At 45.2% G+C, this 27,685-nt stretch overlaps 3 protein-coding genes across 7 annotated transcripts in view; all 3 read right to left on the bottom strand.

Annotated features, from left to right (window-relative positions):
- VPS8 (VPS8 subunit of CORVET complex) overlaps window positions 1-15,850 on the bottom strand; it is a 66,119-nt gene extending 50,269 nt beyond the window's left edge. The window contains exons 1-12 of the mRNA XM_030227035.2: window positions 15,691-15,850; window positions 14,944-15,012; window positions 13,354-13,484; window positions 11,881-11,974; window positions 11,294-11,326; window positions 9,860-9,914; window positions 4,663-4,787; window positions 3,155-3,241; window positions 2,103-2,170; window positions 1,354-1,507; window positions 1,192-1,251; window positions 283-390 (exon numbers count right to left, since the gene is read on the bottom strand). Coding sequence (XP_030082895.1) covers window positions 283-390; window positions 1,192-1,251; window positions 1,354-1,507; window positions 2,103-2,170; window positions 3,155-3,241; window positions 4,663-4,787; window positions 9,860-9,914; window positions 11,294-11,326; window positions 11,881-11,974; window positions 13,354-13,484; window positions 14,944-15,012; window positions 15,691-15,798 — 1,092 coding nt within the window. The 5' untranslated portion in view covers window positions 15,799-15,850. The remainder of the gene's footprint in view (window positions 1-282; window positions 391-1,191; window positions 1,252-1,353; window positions 1,508-2,102; window positions 2,171-3,154; window positions 3,242-4,662; window positions 4,788-9,859; window positions 9,915-11,293; window positions 11,327-11,880; window positions 11,975-13,353; window positions 13,485-14,943; window positions 15,013-15,690) is intronic.
- Window positions 15,851-15,969: 119 nt separating this feature from the next.
- On the bottom strand, window positions 15,970-22,174 carry NME9 (NME/NM23 family member 9). Of its 2 annotated transcripts, XM_030227207.2 has the most exons (8): window positions 22,047-22,174; window positions 21,836-21,959; window positions 19,367-19,424; window positions 18,736-18,839; window positions 17,565-17,636; window positions 17,013-17,126; window positions 16,577-16,631; window positions 15,970-16,057 (listed from the first exon to the last, which is right to left on the bottom strand). In XM_030227207.2, the coding sequence occupies exons 1-8, from the start codon at window positions 22,163-22,165 to the stop codon at window positions 16,053-16,055; spliced, it is 651 nt and encodes a 216-aa protein (XP_030083067.2). In that variant the 5' UTR covers window positions 22,166-22,174; the 3' UTR covers window positions 15,970-16,052. The 2 variants fall into 2 exon arrangements, with proteins under 2 accessions (XP_030083067.2, XP_030083066.2); XM_030227206.2 differs by having other exon boundaries at window positions 15,980-16,631.
- Window positions 22,175-24,122: 1,948 nt separating this feature from the next.
- ARMC8 (armadillo repeat containing 8) overlaps window positions 24,123-27,685 on the bottom strand; it is a 62,311-nt gene continuing 58,748 nt past the window's right edge. For all 4 annotated transcript variants that reach the window (XM_030226989.2, XM_050977813.1, XM_030226987.2 and 1 more), the window contains 2 exons: window positions 27,285-27,378; window positions 24,123-26,027 (listed from right to left, as the gene is read on the bottom strand). In XM_030226989.2, coding sequence (XP_030082849.1) covers window positions 25,994-26,027; window positions 27,285-27,378 — 128 coding nt within the window. In that variant the 3' untranslated portion in view covers window positions 24,123-25,993. The remainder of the gene's footprint in view (window positions 26,028-27,284; window positions 27,379-27,685) is intronic.

Here is a 27,685-nt window from a genome sequence, read left to right as displayed (position 1 = left end):
AAATCCACATGCTCTCCTGGAAAACAATCCACACTTGTATCTCCAGTAGAAGCACACTACAAATCCATGCTTGTGGAACAGGTAAATCTCATGCCTCCAGGCAAAGGCAACACTGCAGCTGAACAGCAGTGACCATCAGGCTGGTTTTCCCAAGCCAGTGGGAAGCTGCAGCTGTTCCCAGCATGCTCAGCTATCACACTGTCACTGAGATAGAGGCTGAATTCCTGACTGGGTGGATGAGATGTGACCACCTGAAAGCAGCACAGAACAGCCCAGGCTCACCAGAAGGAAGTACACGACATCTCCTCGACAGAAGGCAAGCATGGGGTTCACCGAGTTCTGCACAGCCACAAAGTGCCACGCCAGCAGAGGGACACTCGAAGGGTCCATCTGTCACACACAAAGCACAGCCAGGGGTTAAGGCACACCAGGCAGACCCTCAGCTCCAGGACAGGTGGCTCATCAGCTGCTTCTCACTTCTGCCTGTGCCTGGTACACACAGGGGCTGTAAAGCAAACTCCTGTCAGCAGTTTGTGCTCTTTGGTCCAGCCACACACTTGGGAGCCCTTGGCAAAGTGGATACCCAGACAGAACACCACTGGTGTCTGAGCTGCTTGCGATAGATCCAATCCCACACGGACATATGGACTACAACAAGCTGCAGCTTGATATCCCCCTTGTCTCCATTCTCCTAGCATAACCCATCCCACATCTGTCCCCAGCTGCTTTTACAAGAGGAATTAGGCCATTCACCAGTGAAAGTGAGTAATCAAGAGTTTAGAAGACTGCTTAATGCTCAAATTCCTCTTGGTTCCTATCCCTGTAATTAAGAGGCCTGTTGTATGGTTCTAATATAAAACAGTGGCCCCAGTCCAAGGTGACAGTAGACGTAATCACAACAAAATCCCATGTGAGGATGCACATACACCTCAGCAGGAAAGACAAGAAGCTGAGGGACTCCCTCCTGCTTATTTGAGAAAATCAGCATCTTCACAGAGGTACAGCTGGAATCAGCCTTCTCACCTCCTCTCTGCCACAACCTCCACACATCAGACCCACAGATCATCACTGCAATTCCACTGTGCTGTGGAAGGCAGTGGTACCAAACACCTGCTCCCGATCTCCTCTCCTTCCCTCCAAGAAAATGTTTGTTTATAACCCAAAAAGCACCTGTTTGGCTTTATTACTCACACGGCCATAGGGAAAGGTCATCCACACTTTCAGAGATGGCTTCAGGCCAATAACCAGGATCTTCAAGGAAAGCAGGAAGGCAAAATAAAATACCTGAGTATGCAACAGAAAGCTTCTCCTTTGTGATCTCTCACATCAAGCCTCCCACAAGCAGCAAGTTACCTTGGTGAGGGAGGCCATGGCCAGTAGTGAATACTGGGTGATAGGATGGTCTCTCAAATCAGCCTTTGCATGTAATGGCTCAATACAGCAAACTTCCCCCTTGGAGCCACTGAAGAGACACCGAGACTCGCACGTCCTCACTCCCATAACCCTCCTGCAAAGAGCACAGATCAGCTTGGTGACAATCAGCCCAACAATCTCAGGAGTGATCCTTCATAAACACTCCTTCTAAAAAGTCCCTTGCACAGCTCCAGAGATCACTTCTGACAGGAAACTGGAGGCAAACCCATAGCTGCACAGATACAGGCAAGAATTCCTTAAGATCTTATCTGAGAATAAGGTTTAGGAAATTCCTGGACTTTCAGATTAACTGTCAATCCTTCCTCCTTGTCATCCCTCTTCTTGAAGAGGCTAAGAGTAAAACGAGCAGCCACTACAGGATAGCTCTCACTAATGAGCCAAGATACAACAAGAGGCAGCACTTTTGTGACAGCCACCAAGAGCCCATAAGGAGTGTCAAATTCTGGACAATACAGTGACACCTTAACAACTAAGGCTACCCTTTGGCTATTGCACTGCCACACAGCATCTTGCTTCAGCTGAGAAATTACACTGCAGCCCTAAATTACACCTTCAACATTCAGGCAGTAACTTTATTGGTTTCAATGGGTTTTTTTCTCCTTAGGTTTTAGAAACCATGACCCAGAATCGGTTTCTTGTACTTTCTCTGGAGAGAGTTATTGTCTTACTTAAATGACAGTTCAAACACGGAGCCTCCGCTGTCATTGCAAATTGCGAGTGTTGGATCATCTGTAAACTGAGCAGAAAACGAGATTAAAATGGCCCTAAGAAAAAAACTACAACAAATGGATATAAATCCACGTGCTACGGTAGTACTAACAACACACAGAATACAAGCAGTGCACTTACAGAAAGACACCTTTAACATACCAAGTTACTGGCGTTATTTTATGACGTGCAAGAAAAGCAAGGTTTGTGTTTCACCTTCATTTCCCCAGCAAGCCCTGTTGTCAGATTTTGGTACCAAAGCCCCACTACTTTATGCTGCAGCTCAGAACTGCAGCACACTAAAACCTGAGCTGCCTCTAGAAGGGCTCTTAGCCTCCAGCCCATGGGGTGGGGCCAGAGCTGGTGGATGGGCTGCAGTTACAAACAAACCCAAATTAAAAACATCCAGAACTTCTAATGTAATGAACTTCCAAGTAATTCAGACAATAGAGGATTACAGTCTCCACTGGGGACATTTCTGGAGGTGTTTATATCCAGAATCTATAAGCCTACAAACATCTGAGGCTATGAAAAACAAAGCCAGGCACAAACTCAGATATGATTTTCTGTGTACGACAATAACACTAAGCTGAAGAAGAAGCCATAGATTATTTCTCTTTCAACCCTAAGCATTCCCCAACAAGCTATTTGAAAAACTGCTTACAGAAGCTACTTTCTACAGTTCAGATTCTTTTAAGTTGAACATTCAGGTCAAAACACTGCACATTTTACAGAAATGTGTGCTAACAACTAATTCTTCATACATTTTGGCATTGGAGAGAGGAGTTAGACAACAACTGTTGTTTGTTACAGTACAACTCACAGCCAAAACTATTATGTCAGTATACACAGTTTCATTTTAAAACAGAATTTCTGCTCATTTTTCTCATCTCTGAATACCATTGCCATAGGCATCTGCTCTCATGTTAAATCTAAAAGTACTGCACAAGGAAAGTCACCACATCTGACTGAACAAAACTGGGATAAAAGCAGTACATTTAGTGTTTATTACCTTGATGTGCAAAATGGCTGTTCCTGGAGGGTGGGCATCTGTTATTGATCGCAGCAGCTTCCCACTGGCCAGATCCCACATGGTGATCTGCAAGCAGATTGTGCTCAGTTCACATTCACTGTCAAGGGGTTCTCTCCATCACCTCGTGCATTACAGTACAGCAACAAATTCCTATACTATCACCCTGGGTTAGTAGGGGTTTCATATCAAAGAAAAGTGACCTGAAATCTGTTCCTGTCCTGTTTCTCCAAGCAGCTCACTTGTCTGCTTAGAGCTGACACCATGTGTTATCTCAACTCTGAATCATGTCCTTTTGGCCAGCTCTCCCCACCTGCCCAATCTCCATCAGCTCACAGCTATCTGCCTGATAAAAACATGAAAGAGTGTGAGAGAACTTTGTTACCACCCAACAAGTCAAATACATTTCTCTCTCTCAGAGCCGTGAACAGGTGAAAAATCTCAGCTAACAACCCCGAGCAAAACTCAACCATCTCCATGGCTATCATGAACCTTGTTGCTCCTCTCTCCTGAGCTTGCTCAGCATGACAAGGCAGGTAGGAGAACAGACCTTGGCTTGTACTTAATATTACTTCAAGCAATTCCTCAGCTAAGAAGCTGGAAGTCCCAAACTGCTCACTGCATAACTGCCTGGAAGAGCTGAGATTACAATCTGAATAAAACTTTTTTAAGGGAAACAGTACTTTATGTGATCCTATAAATCATCCATCAATGCTTCTAGACCATGTTTCATAGCTGTTGTTCCAAAATGTTTTATCTGAGCATCATTTAAAGCTGGCTGCTGTCCTGCATGGATTAAGTATTTCCACATGGCCTGTAGCAAGCTATCATTTAGTCCTACCATAGGCACAGGGGTGTGTTTTATCTACTGTGAAGGTGAAAGCAAAGGGAAATGAATGCAAAAAGAAAAATGTACTCCTCTAGATGTTACCAAGGTGATGTCTACCTATTTCGGTTTAGTCTTGTTACTTCTGTTCAGAAATTGCTTTCTCTCCTTTGGTTCTGAGGAAGGGCATAAAACTGCAAGAGACTTAACCCCTTTTCCCTTCAAAAGTATGCTCCTTATGTCATACAAGTAAGGTATTAGCAAAAATTCATTTTGGGGTTACATATGAGTTTCAAGAATTTCAAGTCATTGCCACAGTAAAAAGCACCTTTAATTACCATGCACAGACCTCAGAGAGTGACCTAGAAAGACTAAACTGCTTGACCCAGTGAGCCACTGCATGTTTCAGTTTAATAGGAATTATGCCACAATTAATTGAACCCTTTGCTATATTCTGCATCACTCACTTCCTCCACAGAAACCTGATTCAGCAGGAACTGGCTGCCCCAAAAAGCTCTGGGCACATCACATGCATGTGCAGCTCCTGAGCACCCAACCAGCCAACACCCAGTTACAGACTGAGGGGGCTTGGCTTGGAGCTGCTGGCACCTCCAGGTAACCTCTCAGGACAGAGCACTGGAGCAGCTCATCCTTTGGGAATTACCTGTCCTTTTGCAAAGCCACAGAGCAGCCTGGAACAGTCATTGTTGATGCTGAGAGCAGAAATGGCCCCGTACTGAGCCCCAACTGCAGTGCTGCCCAGACACAGCCGGAGAGCCTGGTTCTGATCTGGAGCAGAACAATTGGTAAAAAATAAAGGAAGAGCAATGGTTAAAATTAACATCATGAAATAATTCACACAAAGAATTCACCTGGGGTACATTAACAATTCACAGACTTACAGTTAAGTTCTTTTAAAAAGGGGTTTACAAGAAGACAGCTCATGTTAGAACAAAAAGAGTAGGACACTGTCTTGCAGGGAAATACAAAAATTATTTTTAGAAGTACAAACCAGGGACAGGAAATATGGAAATGCAGAGGTATTACATGCTGAAAAAGAAACTACTAGAAAAATCAAATAAATATCTAGCTTTCCTTTCACTATTCTGCAACAGTACTTAAATTATGAAGACCACAAAATTAATTCTACCTTCTGAGCCTTGTATTTCTGCCTTTGAATATCAACTACAAAACCCCAACAGAGGCTTTTGGTAAGTGCAATTTTATGTCATAGTTTTATTCTTATTATTATCTACTCCTTAGTTTTGTTGCTAAAGGCCAAAGGCTGGAAGGAAAAGGCACTTTGGTCTCCAAGCTGCACAGTCAAAACACCCAATGAGTTCTGGTGCACAGAGCTCTTACTCTATAAAGGAACTCCTTCCCTGAGCCACAGACTGCTGCAAAGAAGTGCCACTGCTTGCAGAGCCTCCACAGGGACTGCACTGCTGCAGGGCCATGCCCTGTCCACTCCTGCACACCACAAACCATGGGCACTTCTGTCTGTGCCAAGTTCTTGGAGGCTCCCACCACGAGAGACTCACAAGGGCTTTACAAGATGCTGCTCTTCATGAGTTTGGATGAGAACCCTCTGCCTGTCTTTGTGCACTGCTCTCAAAAGCTAAGGAAAATGTCCTGGAGCTGCTTTTTCCACCTGTCTCTGCTTTTGTCCTGCTTTTGAGCGAGGGAGTGGGAAAAGATGCTTTGTGAGAAGTATTGGAATGAAGACTACAGGCATATGAACTACATCAGAAGCAACACAGTAACACTGTGCAGGATTCACCTAGGGCAAGGAGGAAAAGGATTGGATCCAGGAAACAGAGCTGAGCACCAGAAATGCCCTCGAAGATGTGCCCAGGGTGTGGGACATGGTTGTCCAAGCTGCAGCACTGCTGGGAATGTGCTGGCTGTGAAACAGAGCATGGATGTATCCCTGCATTACCTGCCCAAAGTCATGCATTTATCAGTCTGTTCAGACAGATGAGAGTGGGAGTCACCTTTCAAATCCCACCTGTAAGAAGAGGCAGGAGTGAAGTTCAGAAATAAACACGAGCAAGAACAACAGCTGAACTCCTGGATCACTCTAAAGCACTGCTCAGAGAGAGGAGAAAACATTCTTGGCCAAGCTACTACCTTGACATCACTGTGACAAGGGTGCTCATAGCATAAATCAGAACAGGTCAAGGAAAAAGAAGATGAATTATGAAAGATTTCCATGGAAGTTCAGAGAAAACAGAGCTACAGCTGGAAAACAAGTTTCACAGAGAGATATTCTCCAAACAGTGCCAAGATCCAAAGAAATAACACCTGTTCCAGAGGCCTGGAAATGCAGCTCATTTACAAAAATACCACCAGCTAACCATTAAAATTTGCTTGAAAATAGGGGAATACTGCAGCTCCTTATATTAAAGGTGAATGACTTCTTCATTCCTGGAAGGAACTTCCACTTCAGCCTAAGCCTGTCAGTGACTCAATCAATAACCCGTTTTTTTTCAGGCATGAAAAAAGAGAATCCTCCACAGCTTCCTCTGAAAAGGCTTTACATCTTGATATGCATCCCCACAGGAACTTTCAAAAGCCATTTTCTTTTTCCCTCACCTGCGATGTCAATTCAAAACAAATAAGGCCTCTATTGTATCCCAAAATTAAGTGATTTGTATGACCAATCCAGTACTTGTTCTTGTTTCCAGACAGTCAAAGGACGACACACAATAAGAACCATTAGACAAGATTTTTTTTAGAAAACTCAACTATAATATGGATGAAATTGCTTCCAAGGCAAATCAAGATCATAAAATCAATGAGTTTCTACTAATAAGCTGGCAAAGTAATAAAAATAGACAAAAGCAAAAGGTTATAAAAGCTGATCTGATGATTTTCCAGAGTTGTATTGTCAGCTTGCAAGTAAGGCACATTAAGGATTAAACATAAAAAGCTATTGCCAAATGCTCAAAACAAAGGTGGCCATCAATTATCAAAAAATGGTTTTAATTCTTCAATTTACATAAGGCAATTCTTCATCTGAAAATTTTCCAGCAGTAACTGTGTTGCTCTCAGAGTCTGAAGTCTAAATGAGATGGAGCTCAAATACAATTCTGCACATACAGAAAAAAGACAAGTTTGTGTATATGAAAGAAGTCATTTTCCAAACCAAAGAAATGAGCATAGCACTGCAGAAGCTGATACTGCTCGGATCACCAGGTTTTCATCAAGATCTTCTTATGCCCTGATTTTCCTGAGTTTGAAAGGCTTGCTTGGTTTTCTGCAGAATTACTGACACACTACTAATTTTATTAGCCACAGTGCCAGGAAATGCTCTGGATGGATGCTGTTCTCATGGAAGAGCTTTGTCCTGCCCTGAAACAACACCTTTACAAACAGCTATGGACCTGCTGCCCTAGGACATTACAAAAAGCATGTTTACCTGCTCCTCTACTGTCCCTACCCGGAGAATTTGGGAGTGTGCAGTGCACATGCACCCACTGAGCAATTCCCAGCAGCATCATCCACTGAGTGGTTCCTGCACTGCTGAGCTGCCCCTGAAATCCTGGCACAGACAACATGCAACCTGGGCAGCACATGGCCTGGTCATGCAGGGACATGCACACAGTTGTGGTACTGTACCTTTGCCTTTCAGTCCACACAGAAAGGGCCAAAAGAGGAGAGAAAAAGCCAGAAATCAATGTAAGAGGAAGGAGCGAATCAATGAACAGCACATAAGAGACAAATCTCCAAAGACACAAACTTCAGATTTTGCTGAGTGTTTCCTTTGGGTAATGTTCTCCCTTCTGAGTTATTCAAGGAAAGATGCTGTTAAGGTTAGTGCTCTAAAACCAGGCAGTTTAAAAAGTGAGTTTATAAATTTGAACTTCATTGCATTGAAGACCAAAAAACGGAAATCTGAAAGGAAATAAAACTGGAAGTTCACTGTAACATAATTGGTAAAACTATTTTCACCCAGGCAGCAGAGGTGTCTCCAGGCCTCCAGACATCCCTTCCTGCCATCTCTTCTGCAACACTTGCAGGATGTCAGACTGAGCATCTAATCCAACACCAACCCAGAAGGAAACACTGCTTTTCAATATTACATGTGCAGCCTGAGAACTGCCCTGTGATAATGTTTCAGGAGTCAACAGAAGCATTCAAAAAGAAGAATGAAAGTTTCCCAAGTCTTCTATAATAAGGACAGAGCAGACAAGCCATGAGTACAGGTGTACTTAGGAGAAGAGACATATTAGCTGAAATCAAATATATGAAAGAAAAAACAAAGCTTAAAAATATGTTAGTGACAACAATTCAGAGAAATTCGTTCAACCAGAAAATGGATCTACAATTTTGCATGCAAGAAAGATGTTATGTTCCCATTGTACAGTATAAACCCTGCACACCCCTTACAAACCTTCAGGGAATAAGTCTGACCCTAATTTACACATCTGGTAAAAAAAAGTAGAGACACTGACTGGTCTATAGAAATTTAGTCATGGTTTAAATTTCAGAATAAGCCCAGGCCAGATCTCCAGTCCTCTCTTTGCCCACAACAAAGCCTTCTAGAGCCCTATCCTGCCCTGTTTTCTCTCTCTTTAGATACATCTGAGAGCACTGGGATCAATGCCCAAGTTTTAGTTACAAACTGAAGGAATTCAGCAGAGAGTAAGTGTCCAGGAAGCACCCTGAAACAAAACTGGATACTGTACTTCCATTCCTCATCACTTTTAAATTACAGCACAGACTCATGGAGTAACTTCAGCTGTAAGGGAGCTGTGCATGGAGGTCTCCGGCCCACCCCTGCTGCTCCAAGCAAGGTCAAAGAGACCAGCCAGTCAAGGCCTTGCTGAATTTTCAATATCCCCAAACAAAGAGACTGCACAACCTGTCCCAACTCTTATCTCATGCTTCAACGCCCTCAGGATGAAAATCTTCATCAGAGGTCCCCTCAGTGCAGGTCCACTGCCCCTTACCGAGCACCATGGACCTTAGGGAGGGCTCTGAGGCTCTCTTCAATCCACCTTCCCTTCAGGGAGCAGTATTGTTTCAATACTGGATTAAGCAAATGGCATCAAATAGTTTAATGCCTAAATACCCAGGAAGGCGAGTCTTGCACTGCCACAATCTTCCCCATCTCTCTGGAGTGCCCTGTCCTCTTAACTTTTGGTCTCCAAGAATTTCAACCAGCATCAATAAATACACTGACATTTCTAAACTGGATAAGAATTGGCTGCCGCACAGACAAAGGGCACAAAACCTGGATGTGACTGGGAACAGTTCCAGAGCTGTTCTGGCCCAGCTGGTAAGCTGGGCAAACAGAGTCACAAGCTCAGAAAACCTTGTAAGAGAGTGTGGTGATAGGGGGAAGAACAGAATGACAGAATGAAGGGACCCAGAGGTGCCTGCCTGGTGCAGGGGAAGGGCAGGGAAGGAGACACCCAGGGCACAGGTCTGCAGGCAGTCAGAGGTCAGAAGCCCCACTTCCCAAGAAACACAACCTCCACAAAGCTGACGCCTATTTAGACACAGGGGAGAAGGTTATTACTGATGAAGGTTGTACACAGGTTGTGGTCTCTTCTACATGAAAACAGAGTATTTTCTATTCAAACATAGAAAAGGCTCTTTAGACAATTCCCACATGGCTAAATTTCTCAATATCAAAGTGCCAAACCCCAACAATGCACAAGGAACATGAGTAAGGATGATAAATATTACTTCTTCATTTCTTTACTGAAAGAAAAACATATTTAATACAAACAACATCTTAGAAGAAACCCAGCCTGGAGTTATAAATCAGGCTGGCAGTTTTTGGCTTGTGTTTGCATTTTTTTAAGGTCATTAAAATGCAAAAAAACCTCCAAACTTTATTTTTAACTTACCAAATATCAGTGCTAACCCATGGGAAGTCCCCACTGCTATCAGATTTGATGCTGCCTGAAAGAATCATACAGGAAGATTGAAAGCAGAAGAAACATCATTCACAAATCCACCACCTATCAAGCAAAGTTTGCCAAAAGGGGAAGATTTCAAAGGTTATAACTTTTTCAATTTATAAGTGACAAGCACAATTCCTAGATGAAGACAGATAGGTACTATACCTGAACAACCATCACATAGATTATCTAAAGATCAGAGGGCTGCTTTTTCCTCTGATGTTTGAAATTCAAATGCTCAGATTGGCACCTACAGCAAAATTTCATCTTTTAAAGTCAGTCTCACTCTTTTGGTATAGTTGCTGAGTATAAATACTTGGGATTTTATCCTAAATTGCTGCTACTTGCACATCTGAACTCTTCTAAAACCCTGGCCAGTGCTGGTCCCCTGAAGCCAGTCCACTGCAAGCCAGAGACTCCAACTTCTTTCCATGGGGAATTAAACAAATCCTATTAAACATATCCTCAAAGATCCTACTGCACTTGCCAACCTGCACTCGATGAAATAAAACTTACTAGAAATCACATAATGCTGTAGATGTATTCATCTTGTTCTATTTTTTATTTCCTAACAAGTCTAAGTCAGATGAAAAAAATTCTAATGCCTTAATGTCTGGATGTGTAAGTACAGGTTCTTATTCTACGTCCGTATCAGTTACAGCATGTTTCTAACTTCACTCTGCAGTCTTTTTCCTTAGAAGTGACTAGCTTTTCCTTTTCTTTTTTAAACAAAAATATATTTTATGGGCTGCTGTTACTACAGTCAAAGGGACTGAGCACACCTTTAGCTCTTTTGTAAAACATTAAAAATCACTTCACAAGGGCAAAACAAATATTGACTGTATTTCGCCTCATTAAAATGTTTCTCTTCTCATTTTACTACAGGCAGCTTCACTTCTGACATATTTAGATATGATTAGCATGCTTGACCTCAACAACTTTGATATAAATTTCAAAGCAGGAGTATCCTTCAGACAGCCTTTTAGTTAATACTTCAGACAGTGAGACAGAGATTTTGAACACATCACTTGGAGCACTCCAGTTAAAGTTTCTATAAAAAGTTGTCAAAGCAATAACTGACAAAGAAGAAACAGTAAGGGAAATTCAGTGTGCTCAACTGATGAAAACAGGTCAGGTGCTCAGCTAAGAAGCCCTGGTGAAGGTATAAATAAGGGAGGGTGTGGGGCTCACTCAGCAGAGGGGCAGCTGGGCAGTGAAGGAAAGCTGAACTCTGCCCCCAGGGAGCTTTCATGCTGCTCCTCCCACTCCTCATACTTGAAAAGTGAAGGAAGATGCATTTATCAGCTGTCATAAATACTGCTTTAACAAATTAGCATAAAAGCTAAATATACAATCCTTGAAAATTGTGAGAGTACTTACAATTGCAGTGGGCAAGCCAGCATCCACTTTGTCCTGGGGAAACAGGAGAAGCCATGAGTGAAAGACACAACTCCCAGATGATGCATGTCTAATAATGAGAGCAACTACAACACACAGAAAAATCAACACCAGGGGCATTTTAATGGCCCCACCAGGGCAGACAGAGCTGAGGGAACCAGTGGCTAGAGACACCCAGAAATAGAGAGGAAGGAGAGTATCCTGTAATTCCATGTGAACGTTATTGTGCTTTTCTCAAAGAGCCATGTGCCTGTTGCAGGAACTGAGCAAACCCAGTTCCAGCATGTTCAAGCACACTTTCATGTCATATGAACATTTCCCACCAAGTTTCATGACATCTAGCAACAAAAGTAAGTGCTAAAAGTGATCCACCACATCACTGCTGCAGCAAGTCAGCAAAGCCCTGATTCACTGCTGCCTAGAGACTACAGGTTAGTAGCTGATACCCCTAACATGGTGTTACACAGAACTAATAGTAGGGCCAGACAGGAGATCTCACACACACCCCCACACATACCAAGAGAGTTTCAAATTTTTCTTAGTGGAAGTACCCAAAAGATGACACTTACTGCTGCAGACACTATTTGGGCAGAAATTCCTTTCAGGAGTGAGAGCCTGATCACTGATCCATGGAGTGACAGAGAATCTGGGAGTTTTTTCTTCCTAAGGCATTAAGAAACAAACAAAAAAGCATTAGAGCATAAAAAAAGCTTGGAACTTTGCCTAACCCACAGCCAAGCCAGCAGGTAAATTCTGCATTCACCTGTAACTCAAGCAATTTCCATTCTTCTTCTGGGGGCCACAGAATGAGGTAAGACATGAGATAATCAGCAAGGCCTGCTGTGCTTGCACACAGTTTGGTTTTAATTCATCTCCTGGAGTAAAAAATTTACTTCTCCGACAATGGTCAGTTTCAAGCACATATCTGCAAGCCTTGGAATTCACTAATACATCCTGAAGGCAACACTTCAGCTCTTTCAGTGAGGAATTTTAAGCCCATAAAGGTGAGTATCTATGGAAAAATGCACCACTGGAAAAGGCTCATTAGCAGACCCATAGGAAAACTAGGTGTATGGCAAAGAACAGCCTTCAATTAATACACAGCTCACCTGATAAGAAAGCCTAAGTGCTTCTGTTTATGGAGAAAACGTCTTTAAAAAAAGTGCAGGATCAGTTATTTCAAAACAGCTCTGGTAAACTTGAAAAGGCAGGACAGGGAAATTCCCCAGCAGAGCTGCAATTTTCTTGTAAAGCTCACACCACTGGAGAGCCAAATTCCCAAAACTACTAGGTAAACATTGGGTTCTTCTCTCTCCAGATGTGCACAACCAAGCAGCTCCCACAGAGGTTCATCAAGTATGTTGTTAGTAGCTGGTACTATGGCTAAGAACCCCTAACCATAGCAACCAGCCTTACCCAAGGATGACAGAACACCTCCAGGTTTTTTCTGCATACTCTCTACTGGAAGAAGTTTAAGCCACTTCAGGTAATATTTCTCTCAGTACAAACAATCTTATTTGAAAAAAGAAAGGGACAGAGAGTCTGCACACCACCCGATGTCAACATAAACCATTCGACTTCAGAGTGTTTATATCCTGTGCAACTGCTCATGGCACACAAGGCAGCGGCTCAGGCCATCATTTGAGTAATTACCAACACACATCAGCATATTAATTATCATATCTTAGATGTCAGTATTAGCAGTCCACTCACAGAAGTGACAGCAGTTGCCTTTTACAAATAACCACCAGCTGCTTACAGACTAGGTCAGACATCCCTTTGAAACACTTTCTTTAGAGTCATCATGATTCAGTGCTTTGAAGACTCCATTAAAATTTGGAGAAATTTAACTAATCCATCTCCCATAAAATGCCATTATTGCTCCAAAAGGCCAAACATCAGTGCAACTACAAATCCCATCTTTGCCTAAGTGATCCTGGAGGAATAACAGTTTTGTGAAAAAAGGAGGATTTGTTTCCAACAGATGTAAGCAAAACCCTTTCACAAATGGTTTGATCTCCCAGGGCATGAGGCTGCAGTACCTTTTCAGGTGTGTCCTGTCCCCGCTGTCAGAGCTGGCCACAGAAGAGGTGTCATAGGAGTGTGTATCTGTGTTATCAATGTTCAAGAGAAAGGGATCCTCCAAAACGAAAGACTCTTCTTCATCATCAGTCTGGAGGGCGAGAATCACCACAGCTTGCTGAATGTTCAAAATGCACAACAGCATAACTGAAACACTAGCAAACAGCATCAATTCAGCAGGGAAAGGGAGAAGGAGTGCACAAGAAAGCCTCACACTGAAAAGCCAGAACTATTTCTTACTTTACTGGGCTGATTCTGTGGAAGGTTTCCAGAACTCACAAAAATCACAGAAATGGCCTAGAGAACAACTAACCTTTCTTCCTCAAGTATTACATACTCCATCAAAACTTTAACTGACCTTTAACAGAGCTGTTTCCAAGTCTCAAAAATGGCAAGAGAAGGCCTAGAATATTATCTACTCCAACACTTCACCAAGTGGCACTAAGAGCCCAGAAGTCCCTCCAGCTGCCACGAGAGTTGATTTTGCTCTTTTCTCACCTCTTCTGTTTGCAATCTCTCTCTCCTTTCAGTCTTAGCTTGGTATTTTTTATTAGTTTTTCAAAAGGCCGTTCTCCCTGATGAGTTCTAAAAGCAGTGCAGCTCCTGTTGATCTCTCAGCACAAAGCCAGGGGGAGCAAACACAAGGCCCCAGCTGATGCCAAACAAGCAGGGAGCAGAGCAGCTGTCCCTCATTTCACTTACACCTGGCAGCCCTATGCTCATTAAGCAGCTCTTTCTGAACTGCAGCTGTTTGTCTTTTTGGCTCAGACAGATTGTCCTCTGCTAAAATCCATTTCAGAAAATGTTTTGCCAATCATTCCCATCCTACATTTACTGAGATACTGCAATAAGACTTTGTCTGCACTGAACTGTATTTTCTTCACTATTACCTCTCAACTTTAAGACTTGGAATCTACTCCTCTGACATGGATGACACTGCCTATCCTTACAGTTTGAGATGACCCAAATTTACTAAACTTCCACTACTTAAGGCAGCAGCAGAAACAAGACATAGCTACCCCTACTACTCCTTTTGTTTCTAGCCTGTTCTGTTTGGGACACCTTGTATGTGAAAGGAACAACACAAGTGAAGCTGTGAGGAACCTAGCTCTTATCTCCTCCCACAACTTCAGAACTACTCTAAATACTCTGCAATTAATTTTAACTAAAAACAGCTGTTTGATGACCCTGACCTTTAATAGGCTATCTAGACTTCAGGTGACTCTCCAAATCTACAGATGAATGTGCTTGGACTGGATGAAAACCTTTTATGGTGCAGCTGTGGATATTTAAATTAAAAAAACAAACAAAAAACAAAAAACAAACAAACAAACAAACAAAAAAACCCCACAACCAAAAAAACAACAACCACCAAAATTCCGTATCACACACTGTAAAGAAATTACTCCACTGAGTATGCACCTGCTAGCTATCAGCATCAGGAAACTATAAAGCTCTACAATTTTGTTTTCCAGGAAAAACACAGTAAGAGTAGAGGAAAAGGAGCATGTGCTGCCTCACCTGACTCCCCTGTCGGATGGCTCACTCACCTCATTTAGGATGCTCTCTAGCGTTGGAGGGGTATCAACTTGAGGAATGTCGAATTCTTTGTCGTCAATCTGTACATCAGAAACCACAGCCCGAGTTTAGGTTGCCTATTCCGCCTTCCAAACCGTAATTAAACCCACATAAAAAGCAGCTATGCACACACGCCTCTGCCGGAAAGTCAGGCGAGAGCTCCGAGGGCAGGCTCAGTTTCACCTGGCAGAATGAGGATGTTCCCTTCTTGGAGGCTGTGAGACTTATTTCCAGAAACAGTCATAGAATACTTCTGATGTTCTGAGAATAAACACGCTATTGCATTTTAAAGGGTTTTGCAGCAAGAGTGAAATTAAACGACTGACTCTGTACCTGCTACATGAGGCACCCGCCATACAGAACTTCGGGGGTTGTTGGGGTTTTTTCCTATATACAGTGAAACACCCGAAATTTACGTAGAGGACAGTGATCCGTGTCACCACACAGGAACTGGCACAGATCAGCCTGGGAAGCCCCCGCCGAGCCTCCCTTCCTCCCGGGTGCCTGAGAGGCCCGATCGTCCCTGGCCGGAGTGCGGAGGGAGCCGCCGGCCCTCCCTCCCTCCCTCCCGGGCTGTGTGAGGGCTCCGACCGTGCCCGCGCGTGCCTCAGGGACCCTCCGACCCTCCCTCAGCGCACCCCCGGCCCTGCGGGGAGCGCCCGGGCAGGCACAGCGCCCGCGGCCCGGCCGTGCCGCCTCCGCAGCGGTTCGGGACGCACCAGCTCGCTGCGAGAGTCCAGCTCACGGTCGAGCTCCGCCACACTCAGCCGGTGCGCGGGCGGCTCCGGGCACGGCTCGACCTCCGCCGGCTCCAGGGCCGCGGCCATGGCCGGGCCGGCTCCGCCGGGACTCGAACCCGCGACCACAGCCTCCTGAGCCTCCTCCCCACGCAGCCGCAGCGCGGCGGGGCCGCCCCCGCGCCAGCCTTAAAGGGGCCGCGCACCGCCGGCGGGGACCGGGGGGCACCGAGGGACAGCAAGGACACGGAACCGGTGGTGCTGCCGCAGGAAAATCTTGTATTTATTGAAAAAGCTCGCATCAGTTCCACGGCTGCGGTTGTAATCCCGGGCCGATGGGTGCGTCAGCCTCCGAGAGAAGAAAATTAACGAAATTAACAACAGGAGCAAAAAGGAGAGGCAGAGACCAACATCCCTGACTCCCCTTCATCGCGTGGTGCTTCAGCTAAAGCCAAGAGGGATTTGCTTCGATTCCCAATACTCTGGAGCCTAAGATTTGGTGTGGACAGGGCCGGGATGCAGCATTGTCCCAGCAAAGCCAAGAAAAAAATGTTCTTTTAGGAGAAGATGCAAAAGCCTTTGGGAATTCGTGGCCAATTTTAGACAAGGCAGGAGATGGTGTAGGCAGATTTGGAGCCCAAGCATTTTCTTTTAAAAACCACCTGGAAACAGAAAGCCATATGGGGTCTCCAAGGGCGGGGCTGGGGGGCAAATGTAAGATAAAACACACTGGAAAGATAAATACCCCCAGTTTCACAACGCTAGACACCCAAACTCTGGGTATATTTCAAGGTGACTCTCCCCGTGTGCCCAGGTGGAGGAATGGCCCCTCTGGTGTCCCATCAGCTACACCCATGCCTTGCCTTACCTGTTAGTCCTCCCCGTTGTTGCTCCTGCTCTCTGGAGAAGGCTCTGTCTGGCACCTAGCAGCAAGAGCACATGGATGGGACAGGAACACCCCACACCTCCCCTCCAGGTGAGCCTGTGCCAGGCAGGGCCCCACATCCCAGCTCCCCCTGAGCAGGAACAGCCCTCCTGCTGTCCTGGGCCAGGCCAGCTCAGCAGGGACAGCAGAGGATCTGCCTGTCCAGGGTCACCTGCTGAGCTCTCAGTCAGTGCACAGCAAGAGCTGGGGGAAAAGCATTCCCAGGAGCAGGCCAGCAACATCAGCAGAGAGCTGCAGGCTTTAGAGATGCCTTAAGAACAGCAGGTCACACAGAGGTGAGACAGTTTTGCTCCTGAGAAATGTCATTACTTTAGACCACACACATCTACAGGTGTTTGAAGCTTCAGTGACCCATTACCACCACAGGCTCCCCTCCATGGAATCCCTTCCTTTCTCCTGCCAGCTGTTTCAGGATGGTCTTCTGCAGCAATGGTGCATTTGCTCCTCTTACAACAGCCACTAATTCTCCTCCCTGGAAGGTGTGGAAAGCAAATCAGTCAGCAAGTGCTCAGGTTGTGTTCTCTGGGCTCCAGAATTCCCCACAGCAGCACATCACCCACACTATATGTACCAGGCCCTCCTCCCCTCAGAGCTGCTCTGCTCCACAGCAAGAGGGAAACCTTGGAACAACCTGCTTTGTGCCTCCTCATCAATCTCAGGATGAAGCAACGCAGATTGTGAGAGGAGTGAGCTCCTGCAGAAGCAGCAGGCTGAACCTGAAGGCTCCACAGGGCAGCACACTGGCTGTATATTCTTATCTGCACAGCATTTGATTACCAGCAGATACAGGGCAAAGAAATTTGTCCCATAACATGTTAAAGAAATAGAACATCCTCCCCAATGGACTGTTGTTCCCACCAGCAGGTCATATTTATTGCTATGCAACCACTGGGGAAATATTTTCACTCACTGTATAAAAGAGAAAGACAGGCTCACATTGTCCTCTGTATTTTTCCAGAGCATCAATGGAATCAACTTCAGCCTAAAAGGAATGTAAAATAAAATAGGTGTTTCTAGAAAAGTATTTCTGCTCCAGAGGGATGCACACACAAGTGCCTGGACTCAGACACCCTCAGCTGGCTGGTACTCATCCCCCACACACGGGAAAACACCTCTGGGTCCCAGACTTAGGGGACAAAATGACACTGGTCAGAAGCAGGGGCACAGCCAGCCCACAGCTCAGTTCCAGAGCATGAGGAGCAGGTAGATGTCACCTGCAGGAGCTGGAGCAGCAGTCCTGTGGGACAGGGATATCTATTTCCAGCAGCTTGGTCTGGGTGAGTCCCAGAGAAAAAGCCTGAAAAGTGAATTCAATCTGCTCATGAGGCTGAGAAGTGCCAGGAGGAGCTGCAGTGGCAGCAGAGACAGGAGCTGAGCCATGAGAAACCTCACTGCCCTCAGCTCTGTGCTCAGTCCAGAGCTGCCACCAGCCAGGAGAGGCACCAGAACACAGAGTCACCACATGGCTGAGACAGGGAGGGACTTGTGAAGGGCTCCAGTCCCACACCCTGCCCAGGGCAGGGCTGCTCTCAGTGGTACAGGAGGTTGTGTCAGTCTTGAGCTTTTCCAAGAATCAGCTTTACACAGCACTCTGGGAACCTGTCCCAGTGTCCTACACTCCCACCTGAACATTTTTCTATTTACTTGGATCTTTCCCTGCTGCAACTAATCCCATTATCTCTTGTCCTGTTGCTGTGTTTCCCTGACAGACATCAGTCTCTGCCTTCTCCATCCTCCCACCACTGGACATCTGTCCCTTTTCCTCTCCAGGGTGACCAAATCCAGCTCCTTCAGCCTCTCCCTGTCCATAAGAGGCAATGTGTTACTGGCTCTGTCTAATGCAACTTGCTTAAGTAGAAATCTGGAAAGCATAGAGCACTTGAAGCCTGAAAATCCTTAATTATCTGAATTCTTATAGATATACCCAAGCCCCTGTATGTGGCAAGTTCAATCCCAGCAGCTGCAACTCCTACACTGCTATGGTTTGGGCTAAATACTGGAAAGAGAAGTGATTTCAGCCCTTAGGTCTCAGCTGATTTCAGAGGACTGGGTATTTCAAGCAGTGCCAAGTGAGATCTTACCACAGCAAAATGCAGGAGATTACTGCCAACTTCATTCTTGATTTTTTGGAACAGGTTCACTACTGGTTTGCATGGGCCACACCAGGCTTGAAACACATCAACAACTGCAAGCAGGAAAATGGGTCAGAAGGAGGCACAAATGGGTCAGTTTAGACTCAGACCAATAGACCACGTGCTAGAAGGGCTGGATTCAGCTCTGAACTGGAAACCCTTGCAAGGTTTGAAATGCTGCATCAGAGGACAGAATTACACTACAAAATAACAAACTAAGAATGATGTGGAGGAGTCTTAAGTAGAAACATGGACATGGCTGTGGCCTTGGAGATAGCAGATTTCCCAGGGAAAACTGCTGCACAGAGGTAGAGCATATGAAGTTTTCCCAAGAACCTTGGGAGCCAGGGCTGTTCCTTGTGCTGGGGACAGTCCTGTTCCAAGCAGTGGAGACTGGACAGCACTACTTGGATTGCAGGATGACTCTCCCACATAAATGAATGTCCCACAACCTCCTGCCATTCAGGGTAAAGGGAATGGAGAGACTGACTAAACATCCTTAACACTGCTAATTCCTAACAGTCCTGGCATCCTTTCAACACAGAACAAGAGCAATTCAGTGTGCTGACCAAATGCTTACCAATAAGTCCTTTGAGACACAGCACTTCTTCCCAAAGCTCCTGGCTAGTAATGTTAATCTGTGTGGAAAATTGAAAACCACAGTAAAAGCCACAGTAGTTCATCAGGTACTACCCAGTTACTGCAAACATATTGACAAACCACTCCAGAGGGACACACCTGCCTAAAGAGGCATTACCTGAGCACTCAGGAAACTCCTCTGACTGTGGTTCTCTCACCTCTGCCCAGCTGATCAGGATGTCTCACAAGGTCCAAGGAAAGGCAGAGGGAAAAGGCAGCAGCATCCAGCCAAGGGCAAGTCCTCCCCTGTTTAGTAGCACTACTGGAACAGTGGCTGCCTGGGGGTCCCAAACTCAGTTTGCAGAGGGTTGTTCTGGGGGTTGGCTGGGGCCCCCAAACTGAGATCCCAGACTCACAGCCCCCTGTCAGGATCTCCATCTACCTGCCCAGGGTTCCAGTTGAACCACACCTCATTCAGGCCCAGTCCTCAGAGGGTTTATGAACCTCCTGAATCTCCAGCAGCAGTTTCTCACCTTGCCTGCACACAAACTCTACTATTTGAGATGTTTCAGCCTTGATAAACTAAACTAGCAAATACACAATTTCCATGATGTGTGGGCATTAGAGGGTGGTCTGAACCCAGCATGTCCTTACCTGAATTCCCTGCTCTTACATAAAGACTTCCAAAGCACAGTGAGCAGAGAACACAAAGTTCTAGGCTGGGAGGGGCCTGCGGAGTCCTCCATCTAATCTCCTGCACAAAACTCAGCATTAGATCAGCTTGCTCAGGGATTGACCCTGTCAAGGATGCCCTAGACCATTCCACACACAGCACAATACTGTTATTAGAACACAACCCCAATACTGTTATTAGAAAGGATATAATCCTTAACATTTTCCCCATTTTACAGGACTTGCCCTTCAGAATGTACTGATAAAAACACAGGAAATGAAAATAAAAAAGGCTTCTGGAGAAATGCAAGATCTGGTTTTATTCATCCTGAACAATGAAGATTCCTGATTCCTTCCTCAGTGGGTATCATCAACCCCAGCTACATTGAGACTGCAGTGGAAGACAGTAACTTGCATCAAGGCCAGCTATTTCACAATAATTAATACAAATGGGCATTAAAGGGCTGCTAAAATCTCACAGCCAAGAATTCCAAGAGTGGAAACTTCAATGCAAATGAAATGCCCTCTCACAGGTGTTCACTGGGGGTCACAGGGCAGTTTCTCCAGGTCCTTGTCTCACTCAGGGAACAGGGAGCTGTTCAGACACCTCCGTTTATTTGCCTGTTCAGCACATGACCCCAAGCTTCATGTTCTCAGAGAACACCTGCAGAACTACAACATTTAATTATTTAATGCTAGTGCTGAGTCCACTCCCAGAGTGCTCCACAGAATGCTAGCAAGTCTAAATGATTTATGACAGTATTTTGTGATAATAAATTTGGCCATAAGTTCAAATGCTGGACTCAAATACTGCTGGCACTCTTCAAGGTGCTTTGCTGATTTGGATGTCCTGAGGCTGCTTGGACTTGGCTTTTCTCTAACAAAAGCAGATCACGTCAGGATATCCGCTCATGTCCTACACAGGTTCAGCTTTCATCTGCAGGTGTAAAAAATCCCAGTTTTGCAGATGTAGACTCGGATTTCCCTTCACTGTCAATGGGGCACAGTCTAGTTGATGTAGAGTTCCCCATCCCACAGAAACACAGCTGGACAAGCAGCAACAGAAACTATTCCTACCTTCATACAGTGCCCATCTTTCCTTGTTACACATGTTCACATTTCCCAGTTTAAACAGTGAAGAAACAAGGTCATAGAACCCATACTATCTTTCATTATTTCTCTCTTGTGAAGACTGAACTGCTCTCAAAATTTGAAGCAGACCTGCAGAACCCATTTCTTGTTTTCAATGTTTTTGTGTTGTGAAGTGCTCTTACAACCCCTTTCTCCCCATGCAGTAGTTATAAAGAATCACTAGGTCACCTGTGCAGTGTAAACAGGAAAAATTCCTTTACTCATCACTGTGAAAATAGATTTTTCAGCCTTTGAGTCTTTCTTGTACCTTTTAGCTTTTCTACCTTTACAGCAATCTTTCTGAATACATGACCTGGTCAGAAATGTCCAGTAACTCTACCATCCAGGAGATGTGCCAACCCCACGCAAACTCCTCTATGTCCTCTGAGCTATTACCTCACAAAACAGAGGTATTTTGGTCTCTGACAGCAGCCAAACCTGTGCTAGGCCCCAACAGCCCCAAACACACCCCACAGCCCTGACTGGGGACACGTGTGACCTGCCAGGTCCTCCCACACGTCCCACCTGCCTCCAGGGACACCTCTTCCCCACAAGGGCCTCAGACTGGGGCTTTGCCAGCAGAATCTGAGATACCCCAAGACTGAACTCCATCCTTTGCACTTACTGAGAGTTTACAAGGTCTGCTAAAGGCCTGGCTACTACTGACCTGCAGCACTACCTCCTTTTTCTTTGCAGCCATCCTTCTGCAGAACAGGGTCCTTTGAGCAGCTGTCCCAAGCACAAAGTGCCACAGATGGCTTCTAATCACCTGGATCCAAGTGCTGGCCAACCTGCACCACAGAGAGAGCTTTGTACCTGGCTCTGCTGCTCCCAGCCCAGGCACAGCCCCCACAGCAGTGCCCCAAACCTGGACTCACCTTTGCTCACACCTCCCCCAAGAGCCGAGGTGCTGCTGCGTGGCCTTAACTGCAGCTCTCTTCCAGGGCCTTGTGCAGCAGCTGGCAGGAGCCCAAGGCTGCCATGGCAGTGCTGGCATCGCCAGGGCAGCGTCAGCCCAACCCAGCCCAGCCCGCCCTCTCCCTCCCCCGTGGCCAGTGCCCCTGCAGCTCCATCTCCCCTGGGACTCCTGGAGCAGCAGCTGCAGGTGGAGCCTTTCTGCCTCCTGTGCCTGCCTCACCTGTCTGGCACCCCCAGCCCAACACTCACCCTCCACTGCCGTCTTCCCACCTCTCTCCTAAACTGGGGGCCCAAAGCAAGGCAGGGATCCAGCTGTGACCTTGCAGCACTGAGCAAGGGGGTCCCCCTCAGAACCTCAGGTTGTGGAGGTTTGTGCTTTTCTTTTCTTCTCTGCAATGAGAGCAGTGCCAGTGCCCAGCACCCCTGCCAATGCCCTTGAGGCAGGGCTGCTGCTCTTACCCCATCTCTTCCCACACCTGGGCACACTGGGCTGCAGGGACACACCTTGGAGCTGCTTCTTGTCACACAGCACACAATGCCTGCTGGCCTGGTCCCCCAGCTGCTCGCTGTCCTCCTGGCTGAGGATTCAGGTTTTGGTACATCAAGGCCCCCAGAATGTCTCTTTTTGTGGCAATCAGCCTGCAGAAAAGCCCTGATGATTTTGACCACCACTTGCAAACTGATGGCTCTTGTGCTCACCTTAGAGGATTACCAAAGAAAGCCCTTTTAAAGCCATTTTCTACTCTTCAAGAACCTAATCTCAGGCACCTCAATTATTCCTCTGCCTGCTGTGTCACTGCTTCAGCAATTTTGTGGAGGCACAGCATCTACAGCAATAGGTAAAGTATGTAAAAGGAAATTTTAAAAGTATGAGATGTTTGCCTTTAGAATATCCTGGCACAAGATGCTTTATGCAGGTTACTTGGCTTCTTTCACTGCCACAATGCAAATCTGTGACCGGAACAGTAGCCACATGATGGTTTACTTGATTTTCTGTGTGAGAAAGACAGTCCAAACGTGGAATGAAAGTGGTGGGAGAGCCAAGGGTACCATTGTCTGACAGCTGGTGTCCCAAATGCCCTGCTCAACTTCATTCTGTAGCAATGTGTAACCTCTGAAAGAAGGACTCCCACCACTAAACCCCTGCAATAAAGAGAGGACATACTTATCAAGATCCACGAGAATGGCTTTTCAGCAGAGAAATGACCCAAGAAGAGCAGAAATCCTGGTGATTCATATCACGTCCAGACAAACTTTGCTTTGGTTCTGTAAGCAATCCTGGAATTAACAAGCTTCTGCTACCTCATTAAGTTGGGAAAGCTCTGGGTGACCAGGAAAGTCTATCCCACTGTGAATCTCAGGCTGTAGAGAGCCTGAGAGTAGAGAAGCTGACATAGAAAGCTCATATTTCTTCAGGAAGCTGAGAAAAATCTAGATGTTCTGGTAAAGTTCTTTTTATTTACAGTATTCTTCTTTTTGTACATACCTATAGCAACATCAAAAATTATTCACAAAGTTTAACTGAATGTAAAAATGTTCTCATCCAACAGTTTGTCCTCTCTGTATCTGTGGAAAACGTCAACTCTTCTCATGCAGCAACAAGATTGTCTGAGCATTGGTTTTTAGTTTTTCTGGCAGAATTTTAGGAAACCACCTCAAAAATTGTACAGAGATACTTTCACTCACCTTTTTTCTGAACATCTGTAGGCACCAAAGTTCTAGAGAAGCAAACTCACATTTGCTTTTAGAAATGTGAGTTGGGGAAGGATGAGAAGAGATACATAAGAACTCAAGCTCCTAAACACAGACAGGAGTGCAAATGGAGCAGGGAGATGCCCACTGGACAGTTTTGCATTTACAATACCTGCCTCAGAACTTTTTTCTCAGTTCAAGCAAAAATATATTTTATAAACAAGACTTTGCTTCTGAGGTACTGAGATTTAACAAGTTCTCACATATTTTTACTTTCCCTTTTGTTCAACCCCCAAAGTCCATCATGAAACATGTGCAGAAGGACATTAAAAACTGCCAGTCACTTACTGCAATGCCTGGGGGGAAAGTGTCAGGTGCTCACTTTTATTTGTCATTGAGAGTGGAAGAAGTTACATGAAATGAAGATATTCTCCTTTGCAACCAAGTGATAACAGTTAACTGATATACAGCACATTCAAATTCCAGGCCAAACTGTGGTCACATTTTCTGACACAAAGAATTACCTTGGAAAAAGAGTAAGGCTGTCATCACAATTTGACCTTCTGATTAGAAATAAAAGATTTAGATTATTATCAAAATTGGTTAGCAAAATTACAGACTTCTCTTCTTGCTGCAGCCTTCCTGAAGCTCAGTGAAAGAGAAGAAGGATTTGGTTTAAGACATTGGCTGCAAACTCTAGTGCCTGTTAGTGCTATGTAAATACAGTGTCTGGAGAGTCTGACTATGAACTATGGTCTAAACTGAAACCAGAAAGGAGACCTAGGCAGAGAGTCAGAGCCCTGAACAGCCTGAGGAGACTGGGAAACCACTGGGCTCTGCCATTCCAGCCTGACCTCACACAGTCCCTTTCTCTTGCACTCGCGTTTCCCCCTGCCCTTGCAGGCACCATTTCAGGAACATCTGGCCAGTCCAGGCTTCTGGATGCAGTCACACCCCACCAATTATCCAGCAATCTAAATCCATGCATGTGTGTATAGCTGCATATATACAGAAAATCTGGAGCAACATTACTGAGTATAACACAAGACAACTCCCAGTTTTTCCATCCCTTCCCCAACTTAATGCACCCAGCTGATCATTTGTGGAAATAATTTGGAAGTCACTATTAACTATTTGTGAAGATAAAGGATGCAAAATAAAAGCAATCCCTTAATTCTGCTTGCCAGCTCCTTCTAGTCTCTGGAAGGTGTAACTTCTGCAACACACTGTTTGCTCCACTGATATCAGTGATCAGCAAATCCTTCTGATCATGAATAAGCAAATCCTTCAGCAATTGGCTGAGCAAGTTCCTGGCTGGCAAAGCAAGTGCTTATTCCTGCTGATGTAGCAGCCATCTGCTCCTTTCTGAAAAGCATCAGTCATGCTAACCCTTAAGTACAAGCTTGTTTTTTAAAAATGTAAAGAAACCCAAACCAAATCCAGCTGGCCCATTCCATGGATCTGAGCATGTCATGGATACCAGGTGACCTTGTATTGTGGCAAAGAACTCTTGGACCTTGTCAGTACAGAATGTGCTGCTTGGAATTTGGAGTCTATTGTCTCCCTCTATTTTTCTCTTTAAAAACAAAGTATAATGTAAGTTAAGCTGAAGTTCAGAAATGCATATATTTTACTTAAAAACATTCATCTCTTCAAAATTCAAAATAAACTTTATGGGATACAACAGTTTGGTTTTTTTTTTTAAATAACATTTCATTCAAACGGTATATAATTCATTGAAGTATTCGTACAGCAAACAATGGTTAACCCTTGAAAACCTGTAGAAAAAGATTTTCACACAAAAAAAAAGGAAAACCAAAAGTGAGGTCTCACACCCACACACTCAGCCCAGCACACACACGCACTCGAGCACCCACGCACCCACACAAGGCTGCAGCAAAAGCAGAGAATTGGAGGCCCAAAAGGAAAACAATGACTGATTGTTCTATCTGAGAGTCCAGGTAGCTCAGGAAAAAAAAATCCAAAAAACCAAAACAACCCCCCCACCCCAAGTCCTCTGAGTAAAGAAACTACCTCAAGAAAATTCTCAAGTGCACTGGAGACCTGATCATTCGAACTGTTTCTGCAAAGCAGCTCCCTGCACCTGAGAAAAATGCAGCCCAAGGTGACTTGTGCAAATATAAGGAGTCAGGAGTATCTCCTGCTATTCCTTAAGTAGACATGAGGGGTGTCCATAGATTCAATTAGTCTTTGATCATGCAAGGTACTGCTGGAGTGCTGTCTTCGCCCTGCAAGAAAGAACAACCCATTAATTACAGCAATCTGGCTTCAGCAGCAGCTTCATGGGCAGGCTCAGAGTGTGCCAGCAGAAGGGAGGGAGGATGGCTGAGGAAAAGGCTCCCTCACTTTGGAAGGATCTGGCCCATGGTGCAGAAATGCTCTGTGGGGGTTGTAACTGTTAAAGAATCCCCCTGGCATCCAAGGATAACCTGATCTAGCCAAGGACACTGAATCCCAGCACAGAGGCACTGCCAGCATGGTGGGGCTTGGGATGTGTGTTATACACACCTTCCAAAATCCCACAAAAGCAGGCACTGAAGAGCAATTGCTTTCTGTAATACAGGTGTACCATGAAAGGCAGGTCTTTGAGCTGAGAAATCAAGGAGTGTCAACTCAGAATATGCTACAGGCACATTGGTCCTGTCAGGAATCCTGTAGGAATACTGACCCCACCAAAAACATACAGTGAGGTGAGAGGGAGGAAGAAGCCAGTCTAATAATGCAATTTAGGTAATCTAATATTGCACAACATTTTTGTTAAAACAAAAACACCTCCCACCAGTCTGGGGTTACAATTCCATCATCACATGGGCTAATTCTGAGTTTCCTCCCACCTGAAGTGAGACACTTAGCTCTTCCTTTGTCCCCCCACAGCTCCCAACCTGCTACCATGACCCTAACAGACTTTTCCAGGACCTGATGCAACTCATCACCACGGAAGATGATTATTTATTTGTTTCTTCCCAGCTTCCTGCTGTGATCACAAGCCATAATAGCTCATGGGGGGGCTGGTGTGGCAGCAGTGGGATATCAAAATGTTCCTGATTACCATTTGTAGTGCTAATACTCTGGCATAGATTTTAAGATGAGAACCCCTAACTTTACTACAAAGATGTCTAAGAACACTAGAACATCTTTCATAAAACCAAGAATACCTAATTTAATGCATTTTAAAAACAAATGCACAGTTTTGAGTTGTGTTGTCTGTGTATAACATCTTTCAAAGATCAGATTTTCTCCTTTGTAGAATATATACGGGCTGCTGCTAACTGTAGGTGGGATAATTGCAAAAGGTTAACATAAAACCCCAGAAATTGGAACTGGTTTGGTTTTACATGTGTTTGGGAAGCAGCCAGATGATCTGTGTGGATACTAACACAGGTAACAGCACAGGAGTGTGCAAAGTTACTGTTGGGCTTAATTAGTTAAAAATAATTTCATTGAGATGAACAGCTGTGGTGATCCTGTACTATCTTCATACTCACTTGTCACACAGATTGGGATCTGAGGACTGACTCAGTTTATGTAGAATATCCACCACTCCCATGTCTCGGAGTTTGTCCTGGCGCTCCTGTGAACCTGCAACAACAACAACAATCCCAGGGCTGGGAGTGGCACAAGCCCCAGGGGCTGCAGGACAGCAGGGAGGGGTGGGAGGAGGAACCAGCTGAAGGAGGGGTAAGGAGCAATGTCCAGCTGCAGCACAGCCATGGAAACACTCCCTCAAACTCCCCAGGGAGCTCCAGCTTCTTTTGCTGTGCTCTGTTTGCATATGTTTGGAGCCAAGAACATCTTGAAGGCAAAAATCTTTATCCTAAGGTATCCTGACTTCAGCTGTTTTATTCTCATCTGCCTGATCTCAGAAGATTTGCATGCAGAGAACATT

Source organism: Serinus canaria, chromosome 9, assembly GCF_022539315.1.
Source record: "Serinus canaria isolate serCan28SL12 chromosome 9, serCan2020, whole genome shotgun sequence".
In the NCBI taxonomy this organism is placed as follows: domain Eukaryota; kingdom Metazoa; phylum Chordata; class Aves; order Passeriformes; family Fringillidae; genus Serinus; species Serinus canaria.
This window is presented reverse-complemented; position numbering and strand designations above follow the sequence as displayed.